Source organism: Lepidochelys olivacea, assembly GCF_965140295.1.
Source record: "Lepidochelys olivacea isolate rLepOli2 genome assembly, chromosome: 10".
Taxonomy (NCBI): domain Eukaryota; kingdom Metazoa; phylum Chordata; order Testudines; family Cheloniidae; genus Lepidochelys; species Lepidochelys olivacea.
Window position 1 is genome coordinate 39,143,710 of NC_140420.1, and position 22,248 is coordinate 39,165,957.

Here is a 22,248-nt window from a genome sequence, read left to right on the forward strand (position 1 = left end):
CTGTGCTTGTTTCCCGAGCCCAGAATTGGTGTTCCCCTGTATCAACCAGCCCCACTGCTGCCATGATGTCCCAGTTGCCACAGCCCATGCTTTCAGAAATGTCTGGGTCCATGTCCTCACAAATGTCCTCGTGCTGGCGTCTCTTAGCCAGGTTCTGCACATACTGCAGGATACTGTGTGAGGTGTTTACAATGCTCACAACAGCAGTGGTGAGCTGAGCAGGCTCCATCCGTGCTATGGCGTCTGCACGGGTAACCCAGGAAAAAAGACGTGAAACGATTGCTTTCACAGAGGGAGGGAGGGGAGACCAACGATATGTACCCAAAACCACCTGTGACAATGTTTTTGCCTAATCAGGCATTGGAAGCTTAACCCAGAATTCCAATGGGCAGCGGAGACTGCGGGAACTGTGGGATAGCTACCCACAGTGCACTGCTCTGTGAGTCAATGCTAGCCACGGTATTGAGGACACGCTCTGCTGAATTAATGTGCTTAGTGGGGACATACACAATCGACTGTATAAAATCGATTTCTAAAGATTGACTTCTATAAAATTGACCTAATTTCATAGTGTAGACATACCCTTAGTTATTTAAAAGAATATGATCAGATATGGGAAGAATATGGGAAAGATACAATAAATATACATGTGAGATGTTTACTGAGACCCTTATACAGCAAAGAGGGGGACCTGCTGAGCTTTCCTTTGAAACCTCTGGTACATGCCATGGGAGCAATCAGGATACCAGACTGGATGTGTTATTCGTCACTTCTTCTTTGGCAGTTCCTAGGAGCAGGTGTAGTCATTTGCTCCACCCCATAAACAAAATGAAAACCACACCCTCTAGCAACCTGAGTTGATAGCAACCCTGTCTATGCCATCCATAGAGAAAAGAACTATTGGCAGATAAAGATTTTTGTCACCAAGATCCCATCTCTAATTCTTTCTTTGCTCCTCAGTCATTGCTTACTCAGTACTGGGCAAAGATCCTGGCCCTTCAGCACCGACTGTATGAACACATGGATCTTAGGAGTGCCATGGAGAGTGAGAGCATAGGCACCCTCCGAGAACAGGTCCAGTGCCTCACCAATGAAAACGTAAGTGTGAAATGCAAATTTGTCTTCAGTGCCTTTCCTGCATACTGAGTCAGGTATTTTGAAAACTTGATCCTAATTGCAGGATGAAAATGGCAACTGACAACTCCCTTTCCAATCTGTTAAAGCCACTGTATGCAGAAAGCTGTGTTTTCTCATCATGTAAGCTGTTTGTTCTTCCCTTCCCTGAACCTGCCTATCTGTGCAGTGCTGTGCACGGGGGAGAAGATCTTGTTTCTGCTCAGTATAGGGAGTCACTGACATTGTTTTGTGTACCCAGGTGCAGCTGCAGGATAGGAACGAAAGACTGTACACAAAGCTTGGAGAACTGCAGGAGAAGATGGGGAATCTGGCTGGTTCCAAAACGGATTTGTCATCCAGATTGGTCTTCAGCGAGGAGGAGAAACTTAAGGTAATGCATGCATCTTGGGAGCTGGAGATACTTGAGCTGTTGAACCCCACTGAGCCCAGAAATATATGGGTATGTAGAATCCTTGGGAAATGTAAAGTTATTCTCCCTGAAGGTCTATAAAAACATGTGCACTCCCCAACAGCCAGGGCTACTCTACTTATTCCTTATAGGTAGCCGTGTTAGTCTGTATCAGCAAAAAAATCGAGGAGTCCTTGTGGCACCTTAGAGACTAACAAATTTATTTGGGCATAAGCTTTTGGGGGCTAGAACCATCTGATGAAGTGGGTTCTCGCCCACGAAAGCTTATGCCCAAATAAATGTGTTAGTCTCTAAGGTGCCACAAGGACTCCTCGTTTTTATTCATTATAGTTACTTCTGCTGGGGAAGGCTAGGACTGGTGCACAATGTCAGCTTCCAGATAGCCACTATTCCACATCACTTCCTTCTGGAAAAGGCTGAGACGTCTCAGAATGTGTATCACTTAATCTCAAAGTTTTTACTTGTCCTTTATACTCTTCCTCTTTGGGGTTATGAGGGAATCCAGTCTTCGGCATCTCCACAGTTCTCAGCTGATGTGTCTCCGCATCAGCATATTTTAATATTAAGGTGCAAACCTCTTCTCAGCCTTACCTATGGAGCTGTGGTCAGTGCCGCCATAATAAGCTGGTGCTCAGATCACAAGAGGCATGTCTGCTTGCAGATCTCTTTTGTGCTTATATTTTTGGTCTAGGCCTGTTGGCATAATCAGTAACACTGAAGTGTTGGACTCAATGGCAGTCCCTGAACTTTAACTGAGGCCTTGTCTACACTACGAAATCAGGTCGAATTTATAGAAGTCGGTTTTGTAGAAAGCATTTTCATACAGTCGATTGTGTGTGTCCCCACAAATGCTCTAAGTACATGTAGTCGGCGGAGTGTGTCCACAGTACCGAGGCAACCGTCGACTTCCAGAGCGTTGCACTGTGGGTAGCTATTCCACAGTTCCCGCAGTCTCTGCCACCCATTTGAATTCTGGGTAGAAATCCCAATGCCTGAGGGGGCTAAAACATTGTTGCGGGTGGTTCTGGGTACATACCATCAGGCCCCCCCTTCCCTCCCTCCCTCTGTGAAAGCAAGGGCAGACAATCGTTTTACACCTTTTTTCTTGAGTTACCTGTGCAGACGCCATACCACAGCAAGCATGGAGCCCGCTCAGCTAACCGTCACTGTATGTCTCCTGGGTGCTGGCAGACGCGGTACTGAATTGCTACACAGCAGCAGTTTATTGACTTTTGGCAGCAGACAGTGCAGTCTGACAGATAGCCGTCATCGATGTAGTCCTGGCTGCTCTTTTAACCGACCTCGATGAGGTCAGGGGCGCCTGGGCAAACATGGGAGTGACTCAGCCAGGTCATTTCCCTTTTAAGTTTTGTCTCATGGCGATTCAGTCCTACCGGCAGTGCACTGTCTTTTAATCAGCAGCCAGCAGAAGATGATGGCCAGCAGTCATACTGCACCGTCTTCTGCCGAGCACCCAGGAGATGACGATGGCTAGTGGTCGTGCTGCACAGTCTGCTGCCAGCAAAATGTATAAAGATAGATGAAGTGGATCAAAACAAGAAATAGACCAGATTTGTTTTGTATTCATTTTCTCCTCCCTCCCTCCGTGAAATCAACGGCCTGCTAAACCCAGTTTTGAATTCTATCTTTGAGGTTTTCAGCTCTATCTTTGAGGGGGCCATTCTGTTTCTCACAAAGCCACCCCCTTTGTTGATTTTAATTCCCTGTAAGCCAACCCTGTAAGCCATGTTGTCAGTCACCCTCGTTCTGCCAGACCAACGGCAAACAATCGTTTCGCGCCCTTTTCCTTGGATTGCCCAAGCAGACACCACAGCACAGCAAGCATGGAGTCCGTTCAGCTCACTACAGCAGTTATGACCATTGTAAACACCTTGCGCATTATCATGCAGTGTATGCAGAACCAGCACCTGAAAAACCAGGCGAGGAGGCGACAGCAGTGCGGTGATGAGGACATGAACACACTTTTCTCTAAAACCACGTTCCCCTGCAATTTGGAGATCATGGTGTTAATGGGGCAGGCTCATGCCGTGGAACGCAGATTCTGGGCCTGGGAAACAAGCACAGACTGGTGAGACCGCATAGTGTTGCAGGTCTGGGATGATTCCCAGTGTCTCCGAAACTTTTGCATGCGTAAGGGCACTTTCATGGAACTTTGTGACTTGCTTTCCCCTGCCCTGAAGCGCCAGAATACCAAGATGAGAGGAGCCCTCACAGTTGAGAAGCGAGTCGCAATAGCCCTGTGGAAGCTTACAATGCCATACAGCTACCGGTCAGTCGGGAATCAATTTGGAGTGGGCAAATCTACTATGAGGGTTGCTGTGATGCAAGTAGCCAATGCAATCATTGAGCTGCTACTATCAAAGGTAGTGACTCTGGGAAATGTGCAGGTCATACTAGATGGCTTTGCTGCAATGGGATTCCCTAAATGTGGTGGGGCTACAGACGGAATGCATATCCCTAACTTGGGACCGGAGCACCAGGGCAGCCAGTACATAAACTGCAAGGGGTACTTTTCAATGGTGCTGCAAGCACTGGTGGATCACAAGGGATGTTTCACCAACATCAACATGGGATGGCCGGGAAAGGTTCATGACGCTCGCATCTTCAGGAACTCTGGTCTGTTTAAACCGCTGCAGGAAGGGATTTACTTCCCAGACCAGAAAATAACTGTTGGAGATATTGAAATGCCTATAGTTGTCCTTGGGGACCCAGTCTACCCCTTAATGCCCTGGCTCATGAAGCCGTACACAGGCACCCTGGACAGCAGTCAGGAGCTGTTCAACTATAGGCTGAGCAAGTGCAGAATGGTGGTAGAATGTGCATTTGGACATTTAAAGGATCACTGGCGCAGTTTACTGACTCACTCAGACCTCAGCAAAACCAATATTCCCATTGTTATTGCTGCTTGCTGTGTGCTCCACGAGCTCTGTGAGAGTAAGGGGGAGACGTTTATGGTGGGGTGGGAGGTTGAGGCAAATCGCCTGGCCTCTGAATACATGAACCCAGACACCAGGGCAGTTAGAAGAGCACAGCAGGAAGCGGTGCGCATCAGAGAAGCTTTGAAATCCAGTTTCATGACTGGCCAGGGTACTGTGTGACACTTTTGTTTGTTTCTCCTTGATGAAAACCCGCCCCCTTGGTTGCCTCTAAATTCCCTGTAAGCCACCCGCCCTCCCCCCTTCGATCACAGCTTGCTTGCAAAGGAAATAAAGTAACTATCATTTAAAAACCATGTATTCTTTACTAATTGATTATAAAAATAGGAAGATAACTCACAAGGTAGGCCAGGTGGGGTGTGGGAGGAGGGTAGGAGGGAAGGAAAAGGCCGCTTTAAAATTTGTTGAATGCCAGCCTTCTGTTGCTTGGGCTGTCCACTGGGGTGGAGTGGTTGGGTGCCGGGAGCCTCCCACCCCGCATTCTTGGGCATCTGGGTGAGGAGGCTATGGAGCTTGGGGGGAAGGAGGGCAGTTAAATAGGGGCTGCAGTGGCAGACTGTGATCCTGCTGCCGTTCATGAACCTCCACCAGATGCCGGAGCATGTCTGTCTGATCGCGCAGTAGCCCCAGTGTTTCCTCATGCCTCCTCTGATCTTCCTGCTGCCACCTCTCCTCACGTTCATCGGCCACCATCCTGTACTCTGCTATTGTGTCCCTCCACGCAGCTCTGTCAGTGCCGGACGACTGCATGAGCTCAGAGAACATGTTATCGCACGTGCGTTTCTTTCGCTGCCTTATCTGAGATAGCCTTTGGGACGGAGGAGGGAGGCTTGAAACATTTGCAGCTGCTGGAGGAGAAAAAGGGAGTGAAGTATTTTAAAAGATACATTTTACAGAACAATGGCTATACTCTTTCACGGTGAACAACACTATTCACATTAAATAGCACATGTGATTTTGGTACAAGGTCGCATTTTGCATCTTATATTGAGTGCCTGCGGCTTTGGTGTTAGAGATCACACACACAGGGCTGGGCAACAGAATTCGGCTTGCCAGCGGCTATGGTATGCCATAGTCTTTCGGCTTCTGTAACCTTCATAACAGCAGCCCCCTCCTTTCCCATACCAAGGAAAGCCTGTTGAGTTGGCCATTTAGTACTGCAGTTTTCCTGTTAATGTGCAGCAGCAGAAACCAAACTAACCACCTCCTCCCATCCAATTCTCTGGGATGATCGCTTTTCCCCTCCCCCCACCGCCTGGCTGGTATCAGGGAAGATCCCTGCTAGCCAAACACGAACAGCTCAGTGCCAATGGACCGCCTCCCACCGCGTGGCTAACTGTGGGGAGGATTTCTTTTCAGCCACAGGCAAACAGCCCAGTAGGAACGGGCACCTCTGAATGTCCCCTTAATCAAATTCCCCTATTTCAACCAGGTTACCATGAACAATATCACTCTCCTGAGGATAACACAGAGAGATAAAGAACAGATGTTGCTTGAATGCCAGCAAACACCGGGACCATACGCTGCCAGGCTTTGTCATGCAATGATACCAGATTACTTGCTACTAGCATGGCGTGGTAAAATGTCCTACCATGGAGGATGGAATAAGGCTGCTCTCCCCAGAAACCTTCTGCAAAGGCTTTTAGAGTACCTCCAGGAGAGCTTCATGGAGATGTCCCTGGAAGATTTCTGCTCCATCCCCAGACACGTTAACAGTCTTTTCCAGTAGCTGTACTGGCCACGAATGCATCCCAAGTCCTCAGGGCTACTTAATCATTAAAAAATGCTTGCTTTTATAACATGTATTATATTTAAAAAGGTACACTTACCAGAGGTCCCTTCTCTGGCTTCGTTGGGTTGGGAGGGTATTTCGGTCAGGGTGATAAAAAGATCCTGGCTGTCGGGGAGAACAGTGTGCTGTGTGCTCTCCTCAAGCTCGTCCTTCTTCTCCTCATCTTCCCCATCTGCAAAATCCTCAGCCATGGCAGAGAGTACCCCATCATGGGAGTCCACGGACAAGGGTGGGGTAGTGGTGGCGGCCCCCCCCCTAGAATTGCATGCAGCTCAGCGTAGAAGCAGCATGTCTGGGGCTCTGTCTCGGAGCGTCCGTTTGATTCTTTGGTTTTCTGGTATGCTTGTCTGAGCTCCTTAAGTTTCACACGGTACTGTGTTGTGTCCCTGCTGTAGCCTCTGTCCCTCATGGCCTCTGAGATTTTTTGAAATGTTTTGGCATTTCATTTTTTGGAACGTAGTTCTGATAGCATGGATTCCTCTCCCCATACAGCAATCAGATCCAGTACCTCCCATTCGGTCCATGCTGGAGCTCTTTTTCGATTCTGGGACTGCATGGTCACCTGTGCTGATGAGCTGGCCTGGCCAAACAGGAAATGAGATTCAAAAGTTCCTGGGGCTTTTCCTGTACACCTGGCCAGTGCATCCAAGTTCAGAGTGCTGTCCAGAGCGGTCACAATGGTGCACTGTGGGATAGCTCCCAGAGGCCAATACCTTTGAATTGCGTCCACACTAACCCTAATTCAAAATGGCGATGTTGATTTCAGCGCTAATCCCCTCGTTGGGGAGGAGTACAGAAATCAGTTTTAAGAGCCCTTTATGTCTAAAAAATGGCTTCGTTGTGTGGACGGGTGCAGGGTTAATTCGGATTTAACGCTTCTAAATCCGACATAAACTCGTAGTGTAGACCAGGCCTGAGGCTCCAGACCATTGCTGGAGGCTAGCCTGCTTTCTCTTGGCTGCATACTTAGTCCCGATTCAGTCGCTGCTCACGCAGAACAACCATTGTCTTCAGTGGGACATTTATCTGAGTGAGACTGAATAAAGACTGTAGGATTTGGCCCACAGATTGCAAACATAAATATGAGGGCTTCTCTTTTTCATACACCTTGTCAGGCTGGCTAGTCTGGCATTACCCTAGAAAACTGGAACAGGCACATACCACCTTTGCAGTGAAGGGGGAGTCAGAGTCTCTTGAACGGATTCTACAGGGTAAAAAATCTCTGATTTCTAAAGTAACTTTTTGAAGAAATCTTACCTCTCATTGTCCCTGAAACCCCACTTATGTCCTGTGGGCCCTACTTTCAGGAGACTGGAATTTCCTGTTGTGAATTTCTGTACCTGAGATTACAGTGCAGTCTTATTTGTGTGTCTCACAGATTTCTAAGGACCTCGTTGATCTCCAGATCGAGACAAACAAAATGAGAGAGCAGTATGAGGCAGAGAACTTTGAACTGAAAAATATGGTATGTGACACTATAATACTGCATTACATTCTGTATGCATTAACCCATCTCTGCTGCTCTTCATACTCATCCTCTGTCAGATACACTGACTCTAGGGTTAGAATCTTTGGTGTGCACTTAATACCCAGTTTATCCCGATCTCTTGCTAGAGCTGTCATTCTCCCTTCACTTGCATGAGCATTGAAATGCACTCCCAAACTTGTGTCACTTATGTGCTAAGCCTGATGAGAACCTGTTTTGCCAAGTGAAAACCTAGAAATGTTGCACTGGCCCACCCAGTTCCCGTTGTAGAGTCTAATTGTGCCTCGTGCACACTGTAGATCCTGACCCTGGAGAACCGTATTCTGGAGTTGGAGCTCCATGATGAGAAGGTCACTGGAAAGCATGATGCCCTACAGGAACGCCTGCACACTGTGGAGACCAATCGCAAAGAGCTGGCTGATGAGTACATCATTCTGAAAAGCAATTATATGGCCCTGGGCAAAGAACATGAACAGGAGGTGAGTGAGACCTGCTAACCTGCTGAGTTTTCCTCACAATGCAGGCTTTGCTCTCAGTGATGCTGCCCTCCTCCTCCTCTGTGCACATGCCTGCCTGCTGCCTCTTCAATTTCTACTTTGCTGTTGCTGGAGAACATCCTCCTGTTGGGCCTGGGAAAGAGCATGGATGTGAACTCCTCACAGAGGAGCCTTATTTGTTAGTGCATGAACCAGGATGTGTAATGGACCATGAAGAGAACAGTGAAACTGACTAGACATAAAATATTGTCAGAATAAACATATTGAATGAATGGAGAGGGATTTTTTGGGGTACTTTCTTTTAGTAATCTTAGTTTCTTTTACCCATGGGAGGTATGCAATTTTCATGTGGAAATATGATTTTCAAGTTGACGGTGTCCCTTTAAAATTTAAATTAGAGTTTTAATGGTATAGTAATAATACTTAGTATATTCATCCAACGATTTAAGAGCACTTTACAAAGGTAGGTAAGTGTCAATAGGTCCATTTTACAGTTAGGGAAATAGCAGCACAGAGATTAAGTAATTTTCCAAAAGTCACACAGCAAGTCAGTGGCAGAGTCAGGATTAGAAACCTAGGGTGAAATCCTGGTTTCATTGAAGTCAATGGGGCCAAGATTTCACCAGTAGTCTCTTGACTTCCTGTCCTCTGCTTTAACCACTGGACTCACTGCCAGAAGCAAGTGATTTTGAATTAGCTAGTTGGGACTAGTCACAATGTGTGGCTTTTGCTCATTATTTTTTCAGTACAGATTTTTCAAAAGGAGTCTCAGGTTCAAAACCCGCAGTGATCTCCTCAGGACACAATGAACCTCTGACACTCTTCTAATTATGAGCTGTCTGTGAATTTGCCAGTGTGTTGTCATGGCTGCTTGGCCCAAAAGCATCTCTGTGAGCTCATTCGTGAGCTCTTGTAAATAACAGGGAGAGTCTCGGAAGCATTATGAAAACAATTCTGTGTTTCTGTTCACAAATTGCTCTGTGTCTGTCCAAGGGAAATGAGATTGGCTGGATTGGCCGTTTTAGCCATACGGCCCTTTTGGAAAAGTCTATCCTCTAAGATGTCAGTCAGTCATTTTGAGGCTGTTAGCAAATTTATTGTAAATCCTCTTTCAAATCAGTTAATCTGTGGCCTGCACTCAGCCCTACCCTTCTTTGTAGATGTGGGTGTGTGGATTTTGATGTTGGCGGTATGCAGATCAGCCATTGCCAGGCCCCCAAATGGCCATGTAAACTGGCTACATACTGGGCCATCCACCCTGAAAGGCTCAGGATTGCTGTGTAAGGGAGACGGAGAAACTTCTATTGTGATAACTGGGCCTACAAATTTACCTTGTGAGCTCAGCGAAGGAAGGAAGGAATTTAAATTCATAAGATGTCCCAATACTAACAAATGATGATGGGGAAAGGTGCAAAAGGGAGATAAAAAGACTGAATTAGTCCGAAACAAAAGGCCTCCTGACATAGCTCAAGGACTGTACCTGGTAAACAAGAAAATGTGGATCCAGAAATCAATTAACCAAAATCGATGTGTCAGATATTAGGCCTAATTGGTGGACAAAAAATGGGGAGATGGGCTATTCCAGCCATCACACCCCTTGTGGGTCCTTGAAGAAAGAGGCTTTGGGAGGAAAGTACAGAAGAACAGACAGGGATTACTGGAGCAAGCTTCACCATAATAGCTGCCATCCCCACTGTTTCCTGGGACTCCAGACCTTCTTCATTCTAGTCCTCAGAGATATCCAGACTGGCCAGAGAGAGAGACCCTGATGACATTGCCATCTCTTCCAGTTCCAGCTGAATCCCAAACACTGCCTGGGTTGAAACAGGATTGAATTATAAAACAACAGCAACAATGACAGCTCCAGCCCATCTAAACTAACTTCTTCTCTTTGGCCCCAAGAGTGCAGTTATTTCCATCTCAGATACCATCTAAGAATGTGTCAGACCAGGAGGGTGGGCATTCCTTTTAAAACCTCTCTCCAATGGAAAAGGGAATGGGGATGTTGTTACAATGAAAGTCTTATTTCATACTTTACATTTCAAACCCTTTACCTCTTTGTCCTTCTTCTTTGTCTTTAACAAAAGGTTAAAAGGATTTTTAATCGTGTTTGCCATGGCATTAAGCAGGCTGAGGTCTCTGTATACCAAACCCAGATCTTGTTTAACACCGTTTAATGTTGGACAGTGACTGCATTAACACCTTTGGCCCATGTAGTCCATCTAAATCAATACAGCACTTCTCCTGATTTATGGAAGATGCTGTGGGGTTCTTCAGGGGCACTGGGGGGTTGTGCAACTTCCTCAAAATAGCCCTTTGCAAATTCCTGGTCCTGTCTCCCTGTAGCTATCCCCATAACGCAAGATCTCATGTAGCCCTTCTGTTCCTTTTACAGCTGTATCTCTCATTCGTTTGTCAGTCTCTCTTTTCTCCTCCCGTCACTGCCTCAACCCACCATATGCTATCTTTTAATCACCCATTATTGAAATGGATGACTAAGGTTACCAAAGCATCACATCCTCCAGGATTCAGCGCATTGGTAACAATTACGCAAACTTGTCCCCAATCAAAAACCCCATCAGCATTTTGTTATTTAATCCTCCCTTGAGACATGAATTCCCTCAATATTCACTCCAGATCCCCTGTAACTGAGCCTTTCTAGTTGAGATGATGTTTATCCTTCCAAAATGTGTACTGGCACTGCATTGAATCTGAATGGTTAGGTGGTGCTGTGGGTTAATCTACTTCTGGAGGTCTGTGTTCAGTTACAATAAAGATCAAAAATTAAATGACTTGGATGGCATCAGCCTAGTTCCTAGAGGACATCTGTCCATTTTTTGTAACACCATTCAATCTGGTTAGGAAAGGTCCAGGACTGGAATAGTAAGGGGCACTGCAGGTCACGAGTGAGGGGCACTGGCAGAGCTGCGGGGGTCAGGGAGAGGATTAGCAGGAGGACCTGCAAGTCCTGAATGAGGTGCACTGGCAGAGCTGTGTGAGGACTCCAGAACTGGAATAGCATGGATGCTGCAGGGGAGAATTGAGGGACATTGGCAGGCTGTGTAAGGAAAAATATCACACAGCAACACCTCTGCTCTCTCTAGCTGGTTCTAGACAATGATACCAGTCCTGCCTTTCCATGAGAATTAAATAGTTCACCACCATATTCAGACAGGTGAGAGGAAAAAAATCTGCTGTCGGAGGGATAAAAGTGAATGCTTAGTGTATATAAAGAACTGCATGTGCATGCTGAATAATACGCACTGAGAGCTGGAGAGGGGAAATCTCAAGAAATGAAACACCCTTCTTGTTTTACTTTGCAGGTTGCTAAGAACAAAGAGTTGAGCATGGAGCTACTAAACCTGGTCAACACCAGGAGCTCCCTTCCTCAGTCATGGAGTAACTACTCCCCATCCCAAGCCCTGGCCAATGAAACCTTGGCCGAGCTGGAAAGGGTTCGGGCTGTGGTCCACCGCCTCTCTGCCCGGAAAGTGAAGGTATGGAACTTGTCTGGCCTCCTAGGTAGTCTGATCTCCTTGCCTCTGCCAAGGAGGGAAGAAATAGCTCAGTGGTTTGAGCATTGGCCTGCTAAATCCAGGGTTGTGAGTTCAATCCTTAAGGGGGCCATTTAGGATCTGGAGCAAAAATTGGGGATCGGTCCAACCCTTATATTCTATGATTCTAAGAGACCAGAATCTGACTACTGTCCTGTTCTGTTTTTTTAAATCAGCCAGAAGATATAGTTGCCTCTGAACATGAACGTCGAAAACTGGAGAGACATGTGAGTGTGCAAGACTGCATGTGTATCTGAGCTGTGTCCGTGTGATTATTTATTGTGTGGGGCTCATCCTCCCTGTTCACCCTTCCCCCATGCAAAACATCTGTCAGATTGAATTTGGAGAATTGCCTACACATAGTTTCTTGAGAGCTGTGTAGTTACCAAATGGCATGTACTCTCTCTGGGTTTTTGTTAGAGAACTGGATTTGCATTGTTTTAAAAAGTGACTCCTGCAAGGAGAGGCTGCGGCTGGAGGAGCTGGGAGCTTCCCCCAGCCATTTTCACTGGGCAGATATAGACAAGAGTTTTAAAGGAAGTGGGTCTGTGTTACCTGCTAAGTGCATATTCACCATAATCTCTCAGAAGGGTTGGCTCAGTGGTAGCACCTCTGCACTGCTGTGCAAGAGACTTGGGCTCATACCTCTGGCCCATTGTCTTGCCCCCAGAGCTGGGAGAGCTGTACAATCAATCCACATAGTATCAGAATCATAGAATATTAGGGTTGGAAGGGACCTGAGGAGGTCATCTAGTCCAACCCCCTGCTCAAAGCAGGACCAATCCACAACTAAATCATCCCAGCCAGGGCTTTGTCAAGTTTGACCTTAAAAACCTCTAAGGAAGGAGATTCCACCACCTCCCTAGGTAACTCATTCCAGTTCTTCACCACCCTCCTAGTGAAAAAGTTTTTCCTAATATCCAACCTAAACCTCTCCCACTGCAACTTGAGACCATTACTCCTTGTTCTGTCATCTGGTGCCACTGAGAACAGTCTAGATCAATCCTCTTTGGAATCCCCTTTCAGGTAGTTGAAAGCAGCTATCAAATCCCCCCTCATTCTTCTCTTCTGCAGACAAAGTAATCCCAGTTCTCTCAGCCTCTCTCATAAGTCATGTGTTCCAGTCCCCTAATCATTTTTGTTGCCCTCCGCTGGACGCTTTCCAATTTTTCCACATCCTTCTTGTAGTATGGGGCCCAAAACTGGACACCAATGCCGAATAGAGGGGAATGATTACGTCCCTCGAGCTGCTGGCAATGCTCCTACTTATACAGCCCAAAATGCCGTTCACCTTCTTGGCAACAAGGGTACACTGTTGACTCATATCCAGCTTCTCGTCCACTGTAACCCCTCGGTCCTTTTCTGCAGAACTGCTGCCTAGCTACTCGGTCTCTAGTCTGTAGCAGTGCATGGGATTCTTCCGTCCTAAGTGCAGGACTCTGCACTTGTCCTTGTTGAACCTCATCAGATTTCTTTTGGCCCAATCCTCTAATTTGTCTAGGTCCCTCTGTATCCTATTCCTACCCTCCAGAGTATCTACCACTCCTCCCAGTTTAGTGTCATCTGCGAACTTGCTGAGAATGCAATCCACACCATCCTCCAGATCATTAATAAAGTTATTGAACAAAATCGGCCCCAGGACTGACCCTTGGGGCACTCTGCTTGATACCAGCTGCCAACTACCCATTGAGCCCGGTGATCTAGCCAGCTTTCTATCTACCTTATAGTCCATTCATCCAGCCCATACTTCTTTAACTTGCTGGCAAGAATACTGTGGGAGACACCGGATCAAAAGCTTTGTAAAGTCAAGGAATCCCACTGGGGAAAAAAGTATTAGCCTTTATTCCTTGGCTGAACGGGTGGTCTGAATGAGAGGGATCTTGAGAGCTCTGCTAGGGATATAGACAACCCCCTGGAGGTGGTGGTGATAAAGCAAACCGAGAATGCTGGGCTGGAGTAGCCTCTTGCCTCAGTTGCCTCATCATTTGTGTGATATTGACTAGTGCTTCAGTACCAACCATTTAGTTTCTCATGGTAATCTGACTCTCCTATCCACATCTCATCTGAGTCCACACTTAGTGTGATGATACCTATTGTCAAAGTTTGACTCAGACTCACAATTTATCAGACCACTCTGTTTTATTAGCAAAGCTGCTCTGCTAATACATTTAGAAGTGAGCCCCCCGAGTGGGGCTTGTGTCTCTTAATTTATACAGTTTTTGGAGAACAAGTTACAGAGAAGTTACAGACAAAAGAAGAAAAAAGATTTTAGTCACCACCCTTCGAGATCCCTGAGACCAGTCAGGTATCTTCAATTACCTGCCACCCTTAACAATCTCCTTTAACAGCTTCCAGTTAACTTAATTAATTGCCCTTCACACCTTCCATTCTGATGCCTGCTTCTTAGACGTGCTGGCTCTATCTTAATTGCTTCTCCATTCAAAAGCTAACTGTCCCTACATGTGCTCCCTCAGATACTTTGTAACATGTTTTGGCATGCCCTCTCATATACAATGTATCCAGCATGTCCCCTTATACAACGCCATACTTATACAATGTTATACTTCCACACTATACAGCCAGGATAGATTTAACACAACCTTCCTATTGTATTAGCTGTATTTTAGTGTATTAGCTGCTCCCTATTCCGTCTGCCCTTTCCCCTGCATTTCACTTCACCCCCTTTAGCACGTATCATTCCAGCGAGTGGCAATCCGTTAGGTAACTGGTAATTTTTTCTTTCTCAGTGAGCTTTCTCTGCAGTTCAGTCATTCTCTTTGCAGGATGCCTTTCATCTTCCCCATTCATTCTTGTCTTTTAGTTGCTTGGAAACCAGGATCACAGAAAAGCTGAGATTGAAAAAATGAAGCAAACGTATGACTCTCAGCAACAGAAGCTGGAACAGAGAGTGTGAGTGTTTGAGGCCATCCCACCCCCTAGTAGAGTTGTTTGCCTAGCCCCTCGCACTGGAATATCTCAGCCTCACCAACATGAATGAATTGAATAGCATCCCTATTTTACAGCGAGAGACCGAAAGCACAGAGATAAAGGCTGCAAGTTTCAAGGGGCCCTGTGGATTTTAGGTGTCTGTCTCCTATTGAAGGTCAGTGGAATTTGGGTCCCTAAATCCTTGATGCCCCTTTGAAAACTGGAGCCTAACTGACATGCCCAGGATCACACAGAGAATCTGTGGCAGAGCATGAACAGAGCCCAGGTCTCCTGAGTTCCTGTGTCTTAAGCATATGATCATTCTTCCTTCCATCAATAGGCAGAGCCTGAGAAGCTCAGCCCATGCTAGGGGAAAGGCTGTGACTAGAGGGGCTTTGCTCTCCCTTTCACATTAGTAGGCTTGGAATGAAATTTGCCTTTGGTTTCAAGTGAGCAGAGTTTGATGGTCTCAGCCCAGCATATAGTGGGCCACAGTTTGTAATATCTGCTTAAGAGATACCTGTACCAGGATATCAGGCTTTTTTGCGTTGCTCAGCCTTGAGGACATAAATTGGCAAAGTTGCATGGAGTTGTGGGGTAGGACAGGTGCATAGCTCCTGCCTGTGCTTTTTCTGGCTCTAATCAATACTATTGGTTCCTTGCCTTAAGCACTACAGTATGCCAAATGGCGTGGACAGTATTCTGGGACAATGGAACAGCCATTTATGGAAGAGCATCTCAATGATTAAGGTGACATGTCCCCCCATTCTGTGTATGCAGGGTGGCAATGGGGAAGGAGCTGCAGCAAGCCAAAAGAGTGATTCGCAATACTCAGCACAAACTGGTGGAGCAGTCAGCGGTAAGATCCCTAGGACCCATCCTCTGACACTGTGACTCACCGAGATTGTCAGCTCCTCCTTTGGTTGTACAGCACCATACGCTAGTAACTTGGAGCCAATAGCAAGATGGGTGAGGCTCTGACCTGGAAGTCTCCCCTCCATGAAGTTTTGTCAGCATCTCATTCTGCAGGAGGGCTTGATCAATCTCAGCTGCTGTTTCTGATAGCAGGGTCAGACTATATCAAGGAGAAACACCTGTGTTCAGCACATTTGTATAGCACTATGGAGCAGGGCCAGCTCATCCACCATGGATGTGTTAAGTTTTGTGCTTCTGTCTCTAGGAAGCCAGAAACTGTCATTCTTCTGGATAAACTAACCCCTTTAGTACCTGGAAGATTCAGTTCCTCAATACTAAGGGGCCACATAAATGAGTTGCTGAGTCTTAGTCCAATTTTTAGTTATTGAACAGCTCCCTGCCTCAGTTTTCCTAGCTATAAAATAGAGGCAATAAGAATTTCCTCCCTCACAAGGTTCTGAAAAGTCATTCCATAATGCTTGTAAAGTGTTTTGAGATCACCAGAGGGAAGGTGCCAATCAATTGGTGCCCAGATTCTTTGGGGGATGGGCAGCATATTTGGGGAATGGGTGCAGTAAACATTTCCTGGGTTGTTCTTGGATGACAGCAGAATCTTCCCTCCCTCTCTGCCCTTTATGAACTGTCTGATGTGGTCCCTTATGCCCTGCTTTTTAATAGTGACTTTTTCCTGGGAAAATGGACTGTTTGAGAATAAAGTTTCTAAGTTAACCTTCCTTTTCCTATTGAGTACTAGTGATTAAAGCTCAGCTGGCCAATAGGAGGCCCAGGGAAGAACCTGGTTCCCTGGGGTGACTGTATGCTTCTTGTGCTGTAGGTGCTGCTCACCTCTCAGAGCCAGCTCAAGGAGGTGGAGGTTGAGAATTCCCAACTGCAGCTTCAGCTGAAGGAGCTGAATGAGGAATATCGCTGTCGTCTTACTCAGTACATCAAGGACCTGGTGGTGAGGATCCCTGCCATGTATGGGCATCTGCATTTCCATTCTTTGGGTTTAGTTATTCCTTCCAGTTTTACATGCAGACATTTGAATTTGGCCACTGCCCACTGCTCTTAAAACTCTACTGTTTCCTTCTTCGAGCTGTAGGCTAGTGGAGTAATACCACTCTGTCAGGTGGCTGCTAGGGAGAGTTGAAGAATGGGATCTTTTCTCCCTCTTTATGAAAGTCTAACAATACGCTGCATGTATTCTGATTGCAGCCCATGAGTCTGGGGGCAGGAGTACCCAAATCATTGCCTGACCCAGATTTCCCATGTGACAGCCCAGAACTATCACCGAGTCTCTGCCACGTCTCTCTCTCGGTCAAGTTATTTTAATTGCACGTTCATTTTATTTATTATGGCTACTTTTCAATTGGCTTTTAAATCCAGTGCCCTGGAAGTCTCTCTCAGCAGGCCAGACTGTGCCACTTTTGGCTTCACAGTGTGCTGACTCCATCGTCTGTGGTAAAAGAATCCTCCCTTTGTTCCTCCAGGAGGAAACACTGACACCCTCCATGATCCATGGCCTCTTCACCTTTCCTGCTGTATCACAGAATTTTGTAACATGAGTGGCCTAAGGTTATTATGGGAATACACTTCTCTGGCATGCAATGAGTTTTCCAGGGGATCAATGAGGACTCAGAGCACTGCAGAAGTGTTAGACTTCATGGCATAGGACCTACACTGATCCCTGAGTACATTCTGCAGGACAGTTCATTGAGGAAAACTGGCCATATCTTGGAAGAAATCTGCTAGTCTCTCCATCCTAGGTAGCAGTAAAGTCTTTGCCAACAGCTGCAAGAGATTGCAGTGTGGTGATGGATCAAGAGAACAACTGAAAGGAACCTTTGCTAAGAAGAACAGCTCAGTTTCTAATAGAGCTCTGTAATCTTCTGAACAAACAAGGAGTCAGAGATAGTGTGGCCTAATGGAGTGAGCAGAGGAATAGAAGCCAGCATTCTCACCTCTGCCATTGACTCACTGTGTGTCCAAGGCATTAACGTCTCTGTGCCTCATTTTCCCCACTTGCTGGAGGCTAGTTAGTTTGTACTGGACTTACTAATTGGAAAGTACTGTAAATGTTAAGCATTCTGATGATGATGAGTTCTCCTGTGCAGGACAGGGAGTAGCCACCCTAATACATTGGTTGAGTGTCTTAGGAAACAGCCATTCTGTGTCCAGCAGTCTGCTTGAGCTGATTTCCTTCTCTGTGTTTAAAGGAATATATGGACAGCAAATCAAATGCTTCTAAGGGGCCCAACAAAGTACCAGCTGACCATGCTTACATGAAGTGCTTTGTGGATGGCATGCTGAAGGACATCCGGGCTGCCCATAAATCTCGGGAGGAGCAGCTGGCTGGAGCTGTGCGCGGTTACAAGAAGCGTATGCAGAACCTTATCAAAACACATGAAAACCTGCTGATTGCTTATAGGTAGGTCAGGGGGCTTTTGAGTCCTTTCTGTAGCCATGAAAGATCATCATCCCGCTAAAGCACCCAAATAAGAAGGACTGCTTAGAACAACTTGTGCTCTATAGTCCTTCAGAGCAACACTACACTATCCTCCATTAATGGTGGAGAGGCAACCAGAGGCTAGTGGTTGGAGCGGAGAATTTGTGATCTGGAAACTTGGGTTCTGTTTTTGACTTGCTAAACACCCTTGAAAATCAGGAGCAAAGCATCTCAACTTATGTACCCAAAATTGGGACTCTTCTCAAAATTCAGGCATTCTTTGTGCCTTAGTTTCCCACTATGTAAAATGTGAATTAAGACACTTGCTAAACTTTGTAAAGCTCTATAGGCAAGAGGTGCAGTATAAATGCACAGCACTTACTTTAATTTTTCTAACCAGGGTTACCTCATGCTACATAATCCTTCCATGCAACACTTGCTCCATACTTGATGCTGTGTCCTTCTCATTTCATAGAGCCCTTCCCTGAAACACAACCATGTACCATTGTCTTTCCCAGCAGATAGGACTGTAGGTAATGGTTGAGAAGCACTGGCTTTGATGGAACTCTGAGTTCCTCTATTCTCTCTGTTAGCAGAAACATGCCAAAGAATAGTATGAATGCTTCCGGCTGGTTCTACTCATCTCAGTGTGCGGCTTGGCCTCTCATTGGTATCAGATATGCAGAAACAAGTGGACAGTAATTTACCGAGCTGATGCTGCCTCCCTCATTGTTATTACTTGTTGTTTGACTACCCTGCTGGCTTCTTTTAAGGATGCAGCGTGAGCAGATCCAGTCTCAGGGTGGCAGCAAGATAGACCCAGGCCCTCCTGAGTTCCATTTCACCATCACAGATTCTGAGCTACTGACAAGCACAACCCAGGAGCTAAACCAGCTGCGAGAGGACAAAGCAAAACTAGAGACACAGCTGCATGAACTGCAGGAGAAGGTAACCACATGCTTCACTGCATTGCTGTTGTGCAGGGAGTGGACTTGTCAGGTGGAAAGAGAGGTTCAGTTTGATCTCTCATTTTCCCCTCTTGATCCTCTAGTGCAGTGGTTCTCAATCTATTTACCATTGTGGGCCACATCCAATACTACCTGTATGGCCCTGAGGATGTCACATGGGCCGCAGCTGTGTGCTGATTGGGCTGCAGGTTGAGAACCACTGCTCTAGTGTTTGTTGTAGCCCAGGCTGCCCTTCTGGGGGGCAGCACCAGCAATGGCCCATGCTCTCCATCCCTTTGTGCCTCTCCTTGTGACAACTGTGAGGAGGTGGGACACCTGATCACAGTTGTCATGTCTAGTATAGTTGTACCTGCTGGACCTCTACAGTGTGTAGGTTTGCACACTGCAGAGAAGTTGTAGGGATGACAGAGATCTGTGGGGGAGGGTTGTTTATTCTTCAGTCTGGGAATTGTGGAGGAAGCTAACGAGTGAATAGGCTGGGAAGAAGGGGTCGACTCTGGTAGCAGGTACTGCTGCTCTCACAGTAGTTCTGTCGTGGTAGCAGTGAGAGCTGCTAGTCCATAACTACCTTAAGGATACTATAGTTGCAGCCTCACTTTTTGGAGAAAAGCCAGGGAGGCAAAAGAGGGCAGAGCAAAGATTTCACTGTCCTTAGAGGCTTTACTGTCTCAGCAAAATAAAATATACAAGGAATTGAATGGCAGACAGTACCTGGAAAGATTCCAGTTTTATCCATTTCCTCTCCTTAATTTTGTCCAAGAGCAGTTATGTTCCTAAATTCAAATGAGCTAGCTTTACTTCCCAGTAGAGAGGAAGAGCCACAAGCCTTGAGATCATCTTGCACAGCACTTCCTTGTTAGTGTCAGTGGTGGCCATTTACAACAACAGAGATGTGTCCAATGCTGGCCCTGCAAAGGAACAGGGATTCCATTGGGTTAATGCTCACAAAGATTTTGTTCTTCCTTTGCCTATAGAAAAGACTGCGTGAAAGCTCTGCACTAGGACCATCTCTTCACCAGTAAGTAGCTTCCATTTATGTAATTGGTATTGTAATCTCCGTGTCAAAGGTGGCTGCCTCCTTCATCCCTCTGCATAACACTACGGATCCAGAGCTGCTTCAGCTGTTTGGGGAAAGGAAATAAATAAGGACAGGAGAGGCCGTGCTGGCTGAAATAATTTAATATGTACAAAAACGTAGTAAGTGGAAAAGTCAGTTTTGTCAGGTACAGCATGCTTAGTCTGGAAATGAGGTAGCCATTGAGGCCCTAATTTTAATCATACTTGTAGTGCCATTGATTTAAATGGGACTACCTGTGTCCTTAAAGAATCAGGGAAGTCTTGTTTCTGCTTTCTCACAGTACATGAACACGCTTGCAAGTTTTGGGTGGAGCAGGGGTTGGTGCAGGTGTGCCACAACTGTGTCTGGTACCTCCTAGATTTGGCTGCTTGTCACTTATTCAGTAGTTTTTGATGAGTTATCTTTCTTTCCTCACTACTCAGTTATTCTACTCTAATTACCGAGCTCACAGAGAGAGAACAGATGCTAGTACAGGGGTCGGCAACCTTTCAGAAGTGGTGTGCCGAGTCTTCATTTATTCACTTTAATTTAAGGTTTCGCGTGCCAATAATACATTTTAACGTTTTTTAGAATGTCTCTCCCTATAAGTCTATATATTACATAACTAAACTATTGTCGTATGTAAACAAGGTTTTCAAAATGTTTAAGAAGCTTCATTTAAAATTAAATTAAAATGTTGATCTTACGCTGCCGGCCCGCTCAGCCCGTTGCCGGCCTGGGGTTCCATTCACCTAGGCCGGCAGCGGGCTTAGTGGGGCCTGCGGCCGGGACCCTGGCTGGCAAGGAGCAGGCAGCCAGAACCCCAGACTGGCAGTGGGCTGAGCGGGGCCGGTGGCCAGGACCCCAGACTGGCAGTGGGCTGAGCGGCTCGGCCCACTGCCACTCAGCCTGCTGTCGGTCTGGGGTTCTGTCCGCCGGCTCCTGCCAGCCAGGGTCCCGGCTGCCGGCCCCGCTCAGCCTGCTGCCAGTCCTGGCCCTGTCCACATAGAGTAGGTACCTACCTTCTTCCTGGTTCTAGCCATTCTCTTCCTCTCTCTGCACTGAGATGAGGGTGGGAGTGTGCTGAGAACAGGGCTGGGGGTGAAGGAGCAGGCTGGGGGTTGGGGTGCAGGGTCTAGTCAGGAGCTAGAATGAGGGAGGGGGCTCAGGGTTGGGGCAGGAGGTTTGGGTGTGGAGTGCTTACCTGGGCAGCTCCCATTTGGTGCGAGGGGTGCAGGTGGGAATGTGGGTGTGTGTGTGTGTGTGCAGGAGCTCCCGTTTGGTGCTCAGAGTGGGAGTGGGGATGTGGGGAGTGCAAGAGTCAGGGCATGGGGATGGGGGTGTGCGAGGAGGGTGCAAGAGTCAGGGCTGGGGGGGCTGGGTATGTGGGGAGGGTGCCGGAGTCAGGGCTGGGGTTGTGGGGGGGAGGGTGCAGGGGTCAGGACACGGGGCTGGGGTGTGTGGGGTGTGCAGGGGTGAGGGCAGAGGGCTGGGTGTGTGTGAGGAGGGTTCAGGGGTCAGGGCAGAGGGCTGGGGTGTGTGGGGGGGTACAGGGGTCAGGGCAGAGTGCTAGGGGTGTGAGCTGGGGTTTTAGGGGTGCTCCCAGCCCCCTGCCCTGAGCGGCTCATGGCAGGGGGCTGGAGGGGATATGCCCTGATTCCACCCCCTTCCCCAAGATCCCTGGAGCAGAGAGTGCGCTGCGGCTCTGCTTTTACCTCTCACCCACTTTTTCCTCTCCCCCTCCATAGCAAGGGCTGTCAGCTGACCGTCCACGGAAAAGAGTGGGCCAGGCCAGGCAGGATTTTTAGTGGCACGCTGCTGTCTGCCCGGGTCTGGCAGACAGCAGCGTGCCATTAAAAATTGGCCCGTGTGCCATGTTTGGCACGTGTGCCATAGGTTGCTGACCCCTGTGTTAGTATAAAACTGTTAAGGTTAGAAATATGCCTCCTGCAGGGGGCACTGCAGCTGCAGGAGACACACATGGTCTCGTGTCCTTAGGGCCTAAAGAGGACACTGTCCACACTTCTCTCTAAGGGATCCATCTTTCCAGGCAGCAGTGATAGGTAGAGCCCTGTGCGTATACAAAGTTTTATCCGCATCTG

General features: G+C 47.2%; 1 protein-coding gene across 5 annotated transcripts in view; it reads left to right on the forward strand.

The window, feature by feature from the left end:
• Nucleotides 1-22,248, forward strand: part of CCDC78 (coiled-coil domain containing 78) — a 57,056-nt gene that overhangs the window by 28,711 nt on the left and 6,097 nt on the right. For all 5 annotated transcript variants that reach the window (XM_084641449.1, XM_084641447.1, XM_084641446.1 and 2 more), the window contains 12 exons: nucleotides 961-1,098; nucleotides 1,376-1,507; nucleotides 7,674-7,760; nucleotides 8,081-8,260; nucleotides 11,602-11,775; nucleotides 12,009-12,059; nucleotides 14,654-14,742; nucleotides 15,541-15,619; nucleotides 16,511-16,636; nucleotides 17,892-18,103; nucleotides 18,895-19,069; nucleotides 20,064-20,107. In XM_084641449.1, the coding sequence (XP_084497575.1) occupies nucleotides 961-1,098; nucleotides 1,376-1,507; nucleotides 7,674-7,760; nucleotides 8,081-8,260; nucleotides 11,602-11,775; nucleotides 12,009-12,059; nucleotides 14,654-14,742; nucleotides 15,541-15,619; nucleotides 16,511-16,636; nucleotides 17,892-18,103; nucleotides 18,895-19,069; nucleotides 20,064-20,107 (1,487 nt within the window). The remainder of the gene's footprint in view (nucleotides 1-960; nucleotides 1,099-1,375; nucleotides 1,508-7,673; nucleotides 7,761-8,080; nucleotides 8,261-11,601; nucleotides 11,776-12,008; nucleotides 12,060-14,653; nucleotides 14,743-15,540; nucleotides 15,620-16,510; nucleotides 16,637-17,891; nucleotides 18,104-18,894; nucleotides 19,070-20,063; nucleotides 20,108-22,248) is intronic.